The 12,928-nt window shown below is 48.3% G+C and overlaps 2 protein-coding genes across 2 annotated transcripts; both read right to left on the bottom strand.

Moving 5' to 3' along the window:
- Positions 1-55: 55 nt before the first annotated feature.
- On the bottom strand, positions 56-6,793 carry PSMA4 (proteasome 20S subunit alpha 4). Its single transcript, XM_048956218.1, has 9 exons — positions 6,706-6,793; positions 6,450-6,478; positions 6,265-6,307; positions 5,183-5,345; positions 2,469-2,546; positions 2,161-2,249; positions 1,260-1,390; positions 942-1,065; positions 56-463 (listed from the first exon to the last, which is right to left on the bottom strand). The coding sequence occupies exons 2-9, from the start codon at positions 6,450-6,452 to the stop codon at positions 309-311; spliced, it is 786 nt and encodes a 261-aa protein (XP_048812175.1). The 5' UTR covers positions 6,453-6,478; positions 6,706-6,793; the 3' UTR covers positions 56-308.
- Positions 6,794-6,962: 169 nt separating this feature from the next.
- HYKK (hydroxylysine kinase) lies at positions 6,963-12,762 on the bottom strand. Its single transcript, XM_048956213.1, has 4 exons — positions 12,292-12,762; positions 10,852-10,994; positions 8,397-8,580; positions 6,963-8,097 (listed from the first exon to the last, which is right to left on the bottom strand). Exons 1-4 carry the CDS (start codon positions 12,626-12,628, stop codon positions 7,625-7,627), a joined length of 1,137 nt encoding a protein of 378 aa, XP_048812170.1. The 5' UTR covers positions 12,629-12,762; the 3' UTR covers positions 6,963-7,624.
- Positions 12,763-12,928: the final 166 nt, after the last annotated feature.

Genomic DNA, 12,928 nt, shown 5'->3' with positions numbered 1-12,928 from the left:
GTTCCCTCAAGACAGCACATAGACAGGCATTACCAAGGAAATAAAGACACTCATCACCATTCTTCTTAAATTTTATTCCATAATAAAAAATAGAAGATGAAAGAAAGGGTGTTCAAGAATTAAAGCAATTATTGGTCAATATAAGGAACAGAAAACTAATTATCTTGATGATGATTAAGGACCTGGTTCAGCAAAAGTAATTCCATGTTCTCCCCTGGCGTATTTGTAGGCTTCCACAAAACAGAAAACCAGATTACCTTTAACTGAAGCAGGTCCTATGCTATTTTCAGAACACTTGACTTCAAATTTTATTTATCCTTCTCCTTTTGCTCCTTTTCCTTCTTTTCACGTTCAGCTTTTGCTTCTTCCTCCTCATGTTGTTTTATCAACTGCTCCACCTCCTTTTGCTTCAGAACCCTTATTACTGTTTTCCCATTCTCTCTTGTCAGCGTTGCAATTTCAACTGAAACACAGGGAACAGACAGAGGCATTACGTACCGTCCTTCTGAAAGAACATCATCAGAAAGGTCAAGTAGTTACAACTGACAATGAAGCAGAGGGTTCTTGTCCTGCCTCCATCTAAAAGCTGCCTGAATGGCAAGCCAGGTGGCAGCAGTCCTCTTCTGCAGCAGCCCTGTTGTGCAGCAGCATGCACCAGCTCATCCACAGCTCTCCAGTGGTTCTTCCACCAGGCACAGAACCACTTCTGCTGCTGCACTGAGGCCTAGCCAAACCATGGTTGGGAACCCGGAGCTGGCCAAAGAAGATCATCCTCACCCAAGTCAACTGCATGTCACTTAGCAAAGTCAATGAGGATCATCAAAATTATTTTCTTACATGAGCTATAAAATCCAACAAACCACAGCTGAAGTATAAAAAGTTCTCAACATACTCTCTATTTTTTATATATATAAGTCATCCAGCATTAGAGAACTGCTTACCTTTCTCTGCAGAAAGTTTGCTGACATCCATGGTCTTATTTAGAACCTTAATGGCTAATGCAAGTGCGGTCTTTAAGGTCATTTCTCCTTCTTTGTAGTCTTGTTTCAGCATTGACACAGCTGCCTATGAATTCCACAGAAATTTAAATGGTATCACTGGGCAATCAAACTAAGTTTTTTGCCAGATAATATCAGAACATGAGGAACAGTGCTTTCTACAGTTATCCATTTCTGCTCTGCGCTCATAATCAAGCACTCAGCTTAATTATCACAGTGTCATTTACATCGCTTTGAGAGAGAAAAGTAAAAAGAACTTACAGCGCTGTTATTGCCAATGCACGTAGCTTTCCATCCTCCATAATTGCCACTGGGATCACTTTGATACAGCTGAAATCCATAATGCTTATCCCAACCGATATACAGCAGTGAAACACCAAAAGGACGTTTTCCTGTTGGAAGGAAGGCCGTTAGGAACAAGATTGGTCATGAGTGACAATTACTTTCTTTCATTTCCTTTGTCAAATCCGTTCCTGTGAAGTAGGATTTAACAGACCGTTCTGCACTTCTGTTACTTGAGATAAGCATTACAGCATTTCTAAGTGCTGGGGGATGGGAGGCAGGGAGAACTAGCAGAGATTGCTTTCATTTAACCCCAGCAGCAGCTTATCTCTGTCTCCAAAAATTGGAATTTATCATTCCAGGACTTCAAATCAAACCTCAGCATTTAAACTGTGCAGGGGTTATTATTCAAGCATTTAACTCCTAAGAGTCAATCAAACACAAGTACATTAAAAGGTCATTCTTTCACAGTGCCCATATACAAAATACCAGAATCATCCATTCATTCACTGAGGAACACTCCTCACAACATCATTTTCTAATATGTTATTTGATCCACAGAAATACTATTTTTTCCAGTGTTACAGTACTGATACCCTGCTTCTTTCTGAAGGCATTCACCAAACCCTAGGGCACTCAAAGCATTACAGACAACGGGCCTGAGCCTCAGCTATCAATCCCTCAGTGACTATTTCAGCAGCAAACCAAGAGTTCATAATTTTGACTGACTATTCCCTTAAATTTAGCTACTGTTGTTTCTCGGTGTAACTTTTTACAGAAGAATACCTTTAAACCCTTCAGAGACTTGGATGCTTCAAATTACCTAAGAGAATCTTTCTTTAGACACTTAAAAACACTACGGTTCATCACACTTCCTTACCTCCAAACTGCGTGTAAGCCTGCTTGATGTCACACAGTGCAGTTACCAACTGCTCGCAAGGAATGGGCTCTTGATACTGTAACAAATACCTAGAGCATGAAAGACAAGGGGTCTCAAAATCCTTTTTGACAGCATCCTGCTACCACATTGAAGTGAAGAACAAGTTTCTAAGTTAAAATAAAACAGATCAGAGAGGCTTAAAAAAAAACAAAACTACTTGTACTAAGTGCATGTTCACAGTGATTTAACACATAGACTGAACCCAACCTTGGAATTAAGCAAAGCCCCATAATGACAGGCCAACCTACCTCTGTGCAATCAGCCTCAGCTCATTTGTTAGAACGTTGGCATCTGAAGTTATTCCTGCAACACTGCAAGCCATATCCCTGCAAAATGAACATATGAATTGGATTCCTATCAGTCCCCAAGGAATAGTCACGTCTTCGTACAACACTTCAAACAGAATGCCTGCTGCTGGGCTTCTATGATCAAAACTACACTGCTGCCAGGCAGAACAGATTGATCCTGCATCTAGAGTACATCCTAAGTCTGACATAACCATATTGCAAGAGCAGAGGCAGACAGCAGGAAATGAGCAGGTCAGTACATCATTGGCATGGTTCTGAGGACCACCAAAATGATTAACAGTGCTGACACCTTCACAAGAAGCACTGGCTACACAGCAGGACCCACACAGAGGCCACCCACCAGCCACATCAGAACCCGCATGGACCCTCAGTGCAATCTGCTGACTCACACTGCATTTGTACGAATGTAACTTAGTGATGCCAGCCATTAGAAAAGTAACTGCTTTAGCTGAAAATCATCTTTGTTTTGTTTCATTAGCTCTTAATACAGCAGATCTTCGCTAAATCTCACACTGCTACAGAGCTTTCAGTACAATAATTCACATTGTTTTATCTTAACAATTTCTCAGAGCAGCTGGCCTAGGCAGCCACTCCAGTGCACATTTTACATCACTGCCTTGAAAATCCACCACTTCCTACAGTTCCAGCTGCTTTCAGGATAACAAAGAATGGGACACTGACAGATGAAAACCTACTTGTGTTTCACAATGCATCTTACAGCAAGGCTTAAATGCTACCTTCCCTACAGGCAAGACAGTCTAACACTGAACCTCTGGAAAAGCTAAAAAGGTCGAAGCAGTGAGATAAGCATCTCTGCTACAACTGTGGCAAAGAATGCTAAAGCAGGTTTTATCCAGTTTGTTTCAGTCTCTTTGAAACACACAAGGAAAAAAAAAAAAAGACTTAAAAGGGAATGCTGAGCCAGCAGTGTGCTCTTGCAGCTCAGAAAGCAAACGATATCCTGGGCTCCATCAGAAGAGGGGTGGTCAGCAGGGACAGGGAGGTGACTGACCCCTCTACTCTGCTCTTGTGAGGCCCCATCTGCAGCACTGCATCCAGGTCTGGAGCCCCCAGTACAAGAAAGACAGAGAGCTGCTGGAGAGGATCCAGAGGGGAGCCACAAAGATGATCAGGGGACTGGAGCACCTCCCCTATGAGGACTGGCTGAGGAGCTGGGCTTGTTCAGCCTGGAGGGGTGACCTCATTGCAGCCTTCAGTACCTAAAGGGAGCCTACAAACAGGAGGGGAATCAACTCTCTGAAAGGGTTGATAACTGCAGGACAAGGGGAAACAGTTTTAAGTTGAGGGAGGGAAGATTGAGGTTGGATGTCAGGGGGAAGTTCTTTACTATGAGAGTAGTGAGGTGCTGGAACAGCTGCCCAGAGAGGCTGTGGATGTGGATTTCTAATGCAGACCAGGATGCTGTTGGCCCTCTTGGCCACCTGAGCACACTGTGGGCTCACGTTCAGCTGAGCATCAACCAACATCCCCAGATCTCTTTCCTCTTCATCACAGTCATCTAGCCACTCATCCCCCATCCCACAGTGCTGCATGGGGTTGCTGTGGCTAAAGTGCAGGACCTGGCACTTGGCCTTGTTGAACCTCATCCCATTCACCTCAGCCCAGCGATCCAGCTGATCTAGATCCCTCTGAAGGGCCTCCTTACCCTCAGGCAGATCAACACCACCTCCCAGCTTGGTGTCATCTGCAAACTTACTGAGGGTGCACTCAATGCCCTCATCTAGGTCATCAATAAAGATATTAAACAAGATGGGCCCCAGTATCGACTGCTGGGGGACACCGCTTGTAACGGTCACCAGCTGGACTTAACTCCATTCACCACTACCCGCTGGGCACGGCCCTCCAGCCAGTTCCTTACTCAAAGAAGTGTATACCTGTTGTAGACCTGTCCAGGCCATGGGCAGCCAGTTTCCCCAGAAGAATACTGTGAGAGACCGTGTCAAAGGCTTTGCTGAAGTCTAGGTAGACTAGATCAACAGCCCCTCCCTCATCTACCAGGCTAGTCACCCAGTTGTAGAAGGAGATGAGGTTGGTCAAGCACGACCTGCCTTTCACAAACCCATGCTGGCTGGGCCTGATCCTCTGCCTGGGCGCCATGCACGTGCTGTGCGATCTCACCCAGCATGATGTGCTCCATAACTTTCCCAGGTATTGAGGTCAGGCTGACAGGCCTGTAGTTCCCCAGATCCTCTTTACAGCCCTTCTTGTAGATGGGAATCACATTGACAAGCCTCCAGTAATGATCCTTGAGGTCCCTTCTCCAACCCGGGCCATTTTGTGATTCTGTGATACTGTGCTCAGATTTGTGCATTCTGTATTTCCCTCCTCTTGTTATTTTGTAAACCAAAAACTCCCAATTTAATAGTGATGCAATAACCTTACCTTGTATGGGTAATTAACAACAGGTTATTGCACCTAGGAAATTCCCTTCATAAATAAAAACATGATGCTTCTTCAGAAGAATCACTGAAGCAAATAATATCAACACAGTCACACACATCCAGAACGCCGCATCACATCAATACAAACCCTCCAAACAAAATAAATCCAGGTCCAACGCTAAAATGCTTGAATAACAACAGTACTTTATCACGGGTAACATCAGCAGACATCCAACCAGCATTTCAACTTACTCGTTCAGTCTGTAGATTTTTTCTGAGAAGAAAACTTCATCGAGCAGCTTATGAATGTTGCGCCTCTCCGCAGCCAGCAGAACTCCATCGTTGGCCAGGATGCCCAAGCAAGTACCTGCATGTCCAATTGCCTCCATGGCGTACTCAACCTGGTACAGACGGCCTAGGAAACGAGTTAAATTGCAGTAAGGCAGCACTGAATGAGAACACATATGAGGAAAGGTGAATTTGCAAGAATTACACACATGCCTGTTTCACAGTTTAGGACTGGTTCCTCAGGCTGGGGCCAGCAAATGAGTTTTTTGAAACAGAGAATGGAATCAGAAGTGCACAAATTTGATAAGGTAATCTTGGGCATAGTTAGCGTGGGGGAAAAATAATCTAAAGAGTAGATCTAATTCAGAAGAGACAAAATAGGTTAAAAAAAAAAACTGAATCATTTATACTGGACATTTTGTCTCTTTAGAAAAAAATTACTTGCAAGTACTGGTGTAAAAAGATCACAGCAGCAGCATCAGTAACAAAATAGTAACAAACTCCATCCACACTCAGAGGAAAGGCAAAGGGTGATGAGTTATTAAGGTGCTTAAAAAAAAAAAAATAGCAGTGGAATTTGGTGTAAATATACAGATGTGAATATGGTCACACCGACACCTGAGTACAAAAACTGGAAAGCCACCATCCAGGGACTCTGCTGTACACAGTGCTACTGTGACAGGTGAATGTGGTTTGCGCAACTCACAGAAACACAGAATGGCCCGGGTTGGAAGGGACCTCAAGGACCACGAATCTCCAACCCCCTGCCACATGCAGAGCCACCAACCTCCCCGTTTAATACCAGCCCAGGCTGCCCAGGGCTCCATCCAACCTGGCCTTGAACACCTCCAGGGATGGACGGGGCATCCACAGCCTCTCTGGGCAGCTGTTCCAGCACCTCACCACTCTCACAGTAAATAATAAATAAGAACTCATACAAGGACGGACACACAGTGCTCCCAACCAACCGGCCCTGTGCTGAACAGCGTTACGTTTGAGAAACAGAATGGAAGGTGTTCAATTAGAAACGTAGGGTCAAAAAGTACCTTCTGGAGAAAATATGGTGGTTCTGGAGTCATATCTTCGAGACTGCAAGAAGGAACAGCTCGTTAAGTACCGTCACCCTCCGCCGGAGCACAGCACCCCAAGAGGAGCAGAGCTCAGAACGGCCCCGTCCAGGTGGGCACTGCCGGTACCGCCCCGCCCGCAGCCCCGCATCGCGCCCACTCACCATGGTGCCGGAGCGGCGGGGCAGCGGGCCTGCAAAACATCACAGCGCGTTAAGGCGAGGCGGGCCGTCCCCACACGGCCCCCAGCCCAGAGGAACCCGCCCGACCCCCGCCTGCAGCCTGGGGCGCTCCGGGCCCGGAGTGCGGAGTCATCCTCACAGCGACAGAGGGGGAACGAAAGCCTCGTCGCCCGCCCCGCTCCCTCTGCTCTCACTCCCTCCTCCCCTCTCACAGGGTGCCTCCCTCCTCCCCACTCACAGGGTGCCGAGGAACGCGCGATGTGCCGAAGAGGCGCTGAGGTGCGGCCAGCGGGAAGCACCAACCGTTACAGCCTGTCCCACACCTGCACCGCAGCGTCGGAAATGGCCGCCGCGCCTGCGCGGTGCATCACCCGGCCGGGGCGGTGCGCGTCCCTACCACGTGACCGTATCACGTGACCGTGGCCGCCTCGGCCCCTTGCGCGCCGCTCGGTGGAAGGACCGCGCCGTGCAGCGCTCCGCCATCTTTATGGAAAGGGACCTGGGGGTGTTGGGTGATGCTCGACTGAACGTGAGCTGACAGTGCGCCCAGGTGGCCAACAGGGCCAACGGCATCCTAGCCTGCATTAGAAACAACATGGCCAGCAGGAGCAGGGAGTCATCATCTCGGTGTACTCAGCACTGGTGAGGCCACACCTCGAGTATTATGTTCAGTTTTGGGCCCCTCACTACAGGAAAGACATTGAGGCCCTGGAGCGTGTCCAGAGAAGGGCAACGAAACTGGTGAGGGGTTTGGAGCACAAACCTTATGAGGAGTGGCTGAGGGAGCTGGGATTGTTCAGTCTCGAGGAGGCTCAGGGGAGACCTCATGGCACTCTGCAACTTCCTGAAGGGAGGTTGTGGTGAGGAGGGGTTTGGCCTCTTCTCCCAGGCAACAAACAAGACCTGAGGAAATGGCCGCAAGTTGTACCAGAGGAGGTTTAGGTTGGACATAAGGAAGAACTTTTTCTGTCAGAGTGGTCAGGCACTGGAATGGCTGCCCAGGGAGGTGGTGGAGTCACCGTCCCTGGCAGTGTTCAAGAGGCATCTGAATGAGGAGCTGTGAGATACAGTTTAGTGCTTGTGGTAGCAGTGATAATGAGAAGACAGTTGGACTGGATGATCTTGCAGGTCGTTTCCAACCTTGCAATTCTATGATTCTATTGCAGCCCCACCTCACAGGGCTGCCTCACATACGCCGTGGCTGTCTCAAACCACTTCTTCTCCACCGCCTCCTGGCCCAGCGCATACATGTCCATCAGGTGCCTCCACCCCGTCCTGGCGGTGACCATGAGATACTCCGTGTTCTCCGGGTGCAGCAGCGCTGTGTGCGCCGCCATGACCAGCGACTGCGCGAAGCGGCCGCTCACCAGCAGGAACAGCGCTGCCCGCTCCGCACCCGTCAGCGGCAGCACGCTCTCGAAGCCTGCCAGGACGTGTCCACCCACACCGAGAGGCTCCGCGCTCTCCACCATCATGTACATGATGGCGATGGCCGCCTCGAACACATAGCAGCCGTAGCTCATGTCGCTGAAGTCCAGCACGCCCGACACGCGGTACTGCGGGGCCGCCCCGCGAGGGGAGCCAGGAACCACCAGGATGTTGTGGTCGTTGAGGTCCCCGTGGTTGATACCTAAAGGCACAACGAGAAACGGTATTTAATAATTGCATTCTGTTGGCATTGACTGCAATGGTATTTAATAACTGCACTGTATTGGTATTGACTGCAATGGTATTTAATAACTGCATTCTGTTGGTATTGACTGCAATGGTATTTAATAACTGCATTCTGTTGGCATTGACTGCAATGGTATTTAATAACTGCACTGTATTGGTATTGACTGCAATGGTATTTAATAACTGTAAGCCAGCTGTGTTGGTGCGCCTGTTTCCTGGAACAAACTGCAGCGTGATTGAGAATAAAACACTCACAAGCTCGAAAACTGCTTATCTTGGGTGTGACTTTCTCTTTGAACTGCTGGATGACCCACTGCACAACATCTCTGTGCTCGTTCTGGCCCAAGGCATCCATGTACTGATCCAGAAGAGGGACGTTCGCCAGGTTCCAGATGAACTGATCTCGATGCAGACTTCCTACTGATGGATGATGGAATTCCTGCACAAAGAGAACAAAATAGGCCATAAATTAAAATCCATACTTCATCCCAACAAGCAGAAGTAGAATCTGAAGGATTATTTCATCATAGAATGGCCTGGGTTGAAAAGGACCACAATGCTCATCTGGTTCCAACCCCCTGCTGTGTGCAGGTCACCAACCAGCAGTCCAGGCTGCCCAGAGCCACATCCAGCCTGGCCTTGAATGCCTGCAGGGATGGGGCACCCACAACCTCCTTGGGCAACCTGTTCCAGTGAACTGTAAGATAGGCAAGCCTATCAATATCTCCATAAAACCTGAATGTTTTTTCTCCATTCTTCTAGTATAGATTATCCTAAACCCTTTGTTGCTGAATCACTTAAAATCAATGGTGACTTCCTGCAGAGTGACAGGGATGCTGCTGCACAGAGGCCTTGCCAAGGCTGCAGTCACACAGCTGGATTCTGCAGCTGGTGCTACAGAAGCTGTTGGAGCAGAAGAGACAAAAACTGCCACAGATGCACTCTGTGCATTTAAAGAGTTGAGCCTGAGAATCATCTGACATGTGCAATGTCATTAAGACAGAAGTGCTTGGCAGAGCTGCTAGATGGAGCTTTGTTCTTGTAGAAATGTGTACAGGCTCTCAAACATCCATGCAGTACACAGAGACCCCAGCAAACAGCCCCATGTGTGCTTCTCACTTCCCATGAGCAGTTGGCTCCTCTTAAAAACTCAGGTTTAGAATTAAGGCTGTTAGTTAAAGATAGCTAAATGATAGTTAAAACTGGAACTCATGTAGAAGTAAGGAACAACACCAAGCCCAAAGCAAAAATCACAACAGAGGATCCCTAATGCTGTACAGAAGACCACGTTGGTAGGTAGGTTGCCATTTGGTGAGCAACCACTGCAATTTTCCCTGCACAAATTAACACAGAACTACAAAGGGATACCAGATGTGGAAAAGGCAATAAAGCAGAGATCTCAGCAATTGCCTGAGCCTTTGTCGCTGTCAAGTCATCAATAGCTGCCTATTTCCACTAGAAGATGTGAGACACATCCAAACAAAAAAAGACAGCAGAAAAAGGAAGTGGTGCAACGATATTTTGTGCACAAAAGAACACACGGCACATGGCCTTGCTGCCCAGCTGACAAAGCAAATTGACTGGATAGAAAAGACAGGCTGTACATTCCCATCTGCCATCAGAAAATGTAATGCCTTAGCTTTAGTTTTGGTGTCAATGACATTGAGAGGTTTTGATGGTAAGAACTGTAGTATTCTCTCCCTTAGATGACAAATCTCGGTACATGATAATCCATATATTAATGGCTTAAGAGCCTTTTCCATCAAAATTTGCTTTCTTGTCTACTAAATCCTCCTCACAGGAGAAGTCGCAGGCATCTTTTGAGACTAGCTGGCCCATATACATTATTTTAATCACATTATCAGAGCACAGCCAGACTATTAAAAGGCAATAGTAAGTTATCTTTCCCAATGGAAAAACACCGTTGTAATTTCAGAATGTGGTGAGTGAAGCTAGCAATTCACACTTCATAACTGTCTGAAGGCAGTAGCCAGAACACAAAAAGAAGAGGTTAATGGAAGGCCATAAATAATGCAGGAATTCTTTTATGTATCTAACTTAATTACTGGATGATTTGTCAGTTTTATTACCCCGCATAATTACAGATACAGAAATAATCTCCTATGCATTAAGATTATTTGACTGAAAGCAGGGGAACTCAGAGAAGTGTCACACATCTCTCTCCATTAACACAGCTGGCATTACAGAAAAGGAAATGACTGCTCCTGCTGCAGCAATGGTCAATGTCCTAATGGCCAGGAGGAACAGAGCAAGTCAAAGTGAGTTCAGAAGAGAAGAAGGGCCAGCAGTACCCGACACAAGCATTTAATGCTTCGGAACCATGCTGTGCATGCTCTGATTCAGACAGCTGGGGTTCACTCTCCTTATTTACCAGGCTTCAAATGCCAAACAGGTGAGTTCTGTGTGAGCAAGAATAAATGCGGTCTCCCTTATTGTGGTACAAAAACGCATTGCAAAAGGATCACTGAGACTCTGCTATAAGCAGTGAGCGGTCAGGTTCGTCAGGTTACTTGGGGCAAGGTTTTAGCCAGTTTTACAGCATGCAGGGTGGCATCCAAAAGTTGAATTAAGCTCTGAAATCATCAACTTCTGTTTTAAAATCAGGAAAGGTGACAGAGAACAGTAAGAAACAGAGAGGAGAAATGAAATGTGAATGAAATCTGTGAAGCCAGAACAAGAACTCACTCACCTCTGTAAGAGCTTTATCCAAACTGGCAGCTAGCTTGCCAATATCATACAGAAGCTGAGTAGGTGCAGCAATTTTAGCCACAGGTGTGCCCGGCAGATAAGTCAGCAGTCTGACCATGTACTTTTTGTTTCCAGATCCGCTACCTGACAAGCAGAGATAGTCAGTCACTTCAGCATGCTCTACTGTTAGTTAATGCAAGAGGCAAACGGTTTCTTCACTCTCAGATGCGACTGATAAAACTGATCTCACTCAAAGACTTGATTTACCAGAATGTGAAACAGTGATGTGCAAACCTTGCCACACCTGCAGGCTGTGCTGGATGCCTGGTCCTTGTGCTTGGAATTAACCCTGCACACAGCAGCTTTCACTCAGTGCCTCCAGCCCCTTGCCTACAGAGCTCTGTAGGTGCCCTCAGGAATCCCAGCTTGTGTATGGAAGCAGTGAAAACGAAAGCAGCGTGTTACAGATTTTCTTCCAGGCACTGTTTAAGTGATTTATTCAGGCATCAGATCATAGATGGGCTGGAACTGTATTTTACACCATTCTGTGCACGGACAGGCAAATCATTTATATTGTGATTTAGTCAATGTGGTTTGTTATTTTTAAGTGCACAGATATGTCTGTTTTTTCAAATTACAAGGAAATTGTTTTCAGAGTCAAGTGTTCCTCTCCTTCATTTGCTTGGCTGCTGAAGTTTGGACTTTTTGTGAAGTTTGGACTTTCACAGGCAGTCAGCTGACACCTGACCATATCCATCCTCTGACAGCTACTCTGCAACCTGAGCTTCTACTTTCGATAGCCAAATTTACTTCAATTTTGGAGACTCCTTCTGTGCAATTTTGTCACGACTACAACCAGTACTACATCTAAACTGTGAACTTAAAACAACTTTGGATGGATAGACCCAGAGAACCTATCAGGGCAATTTAAGTGAAAAAGCAGCTGCAGGATAACCCACCCTTCCCTATGCTTGTAGTTCTTACTAAAACAACCATCTTTCAATACCAGCAATACCAGCAGTGAGGCATCCTGCACCCACCTCAAACCACACCTGCAGGAGCTTGCTGCAGTGCTGCTGCTCTTACTCTGCTCAAGGTCCAGCATCTCTGCTGGCTTTTTTGCACTATGCAGGGCATTGGACGGAGCTCAGCTCTGGCATTCTGAGCACAGTATCTGTGCACCCCAAAATTACTTCATCTGAGAAATCCTAGCTCAGAAGCTGAAAGGGAGATGTGCAGCGGATTGGGATCTATAGGAAGTGCCAGAGCTGCAGGGCCTGGGAAATCACCAGCCTTCTGCAGCTTGCCTGAGCTCGCTCGCAGGTGCCCAGCGTTACTCCACGTTTGTGCCAGCACAAGAGGGCGGGATCCAGGAGCGAGGCAGACCTGCGCCGTAACGAGGCGCTCGCTCACCGCCAGGCGCGGTCCTGGAGCCGCTCACCTGCCCGCAGGGCCATGATGCTGCCGTCCTTCGTGAGCCGCGGCGTGGCGGCGGGGAAGCCGCGGGCGCTGAGGAACACCATGGCCTGGGTCTGCGCCTCGATGAGGGCGGGCTGCCGGCTGTCTTCCGAGTTGGTGATTTTGAGGACGTACTCCTCGGCCCCTTCGGCCTCGCCTCTGCTCGAGACTCTCACGTGGAAGTTCTGATCGTCATAGCTGGGCAGGGGCCTGACCCACGCCGCCTTTAGTCCGAACACCTCGGCCACCAGCTCGGCCACCTCGTCCTCGCCGAAGGCCGGCTTGGCGGCTTCCTGCTGGCGGCGGTCTCCGGAAGCCATCGCGTCTGTGAGGAAAGAGACGAGAAGAGGCGAGCCGTGCCGTGCCGCCGGTGGCAATCGGTAACGGTCGCAGCAAACCAACCACCGAGCCGGCCCCGTTCTCCCCCAGCGCTCGGAGCCGCGCGGACCTTTGCCCTGCCCGGCCTCCCCCGCGAGCGGCCGCAGTGCGCAGGAGCCGCCGGACCTGCGCCGTCCGGCCGCGGGCGGCCAGCGGAGCGCAGCCGCCCCGAGAGGGGAACGGCAGCGGCCGGAGCTCGGCGGCAGCCCCGGGGAAGGGAACGGCGCGGCTTCCCGCCGGCA

Source organism: Lagopus muta, chromosome 10 (assembly GCF_023343835.1).
Source record: "Lagopus muta isolate bLagMut1 chromosome 10, bLagMut1 primary, whole genome shotgun sequence".
In the NCBI taxonomy this organism is placed as follows: domain Eukaryota; kingdom Metazoa; phylum Chordata; class Aves; order Galliformes; family Phasianidae; genus Lagopus; species Lagopus muta.
The sequence above is the reverse complement of the archived record's forward strand: the minus strand, read 5'-3'. Positions and strand labels throughout refer to the sequence as shown.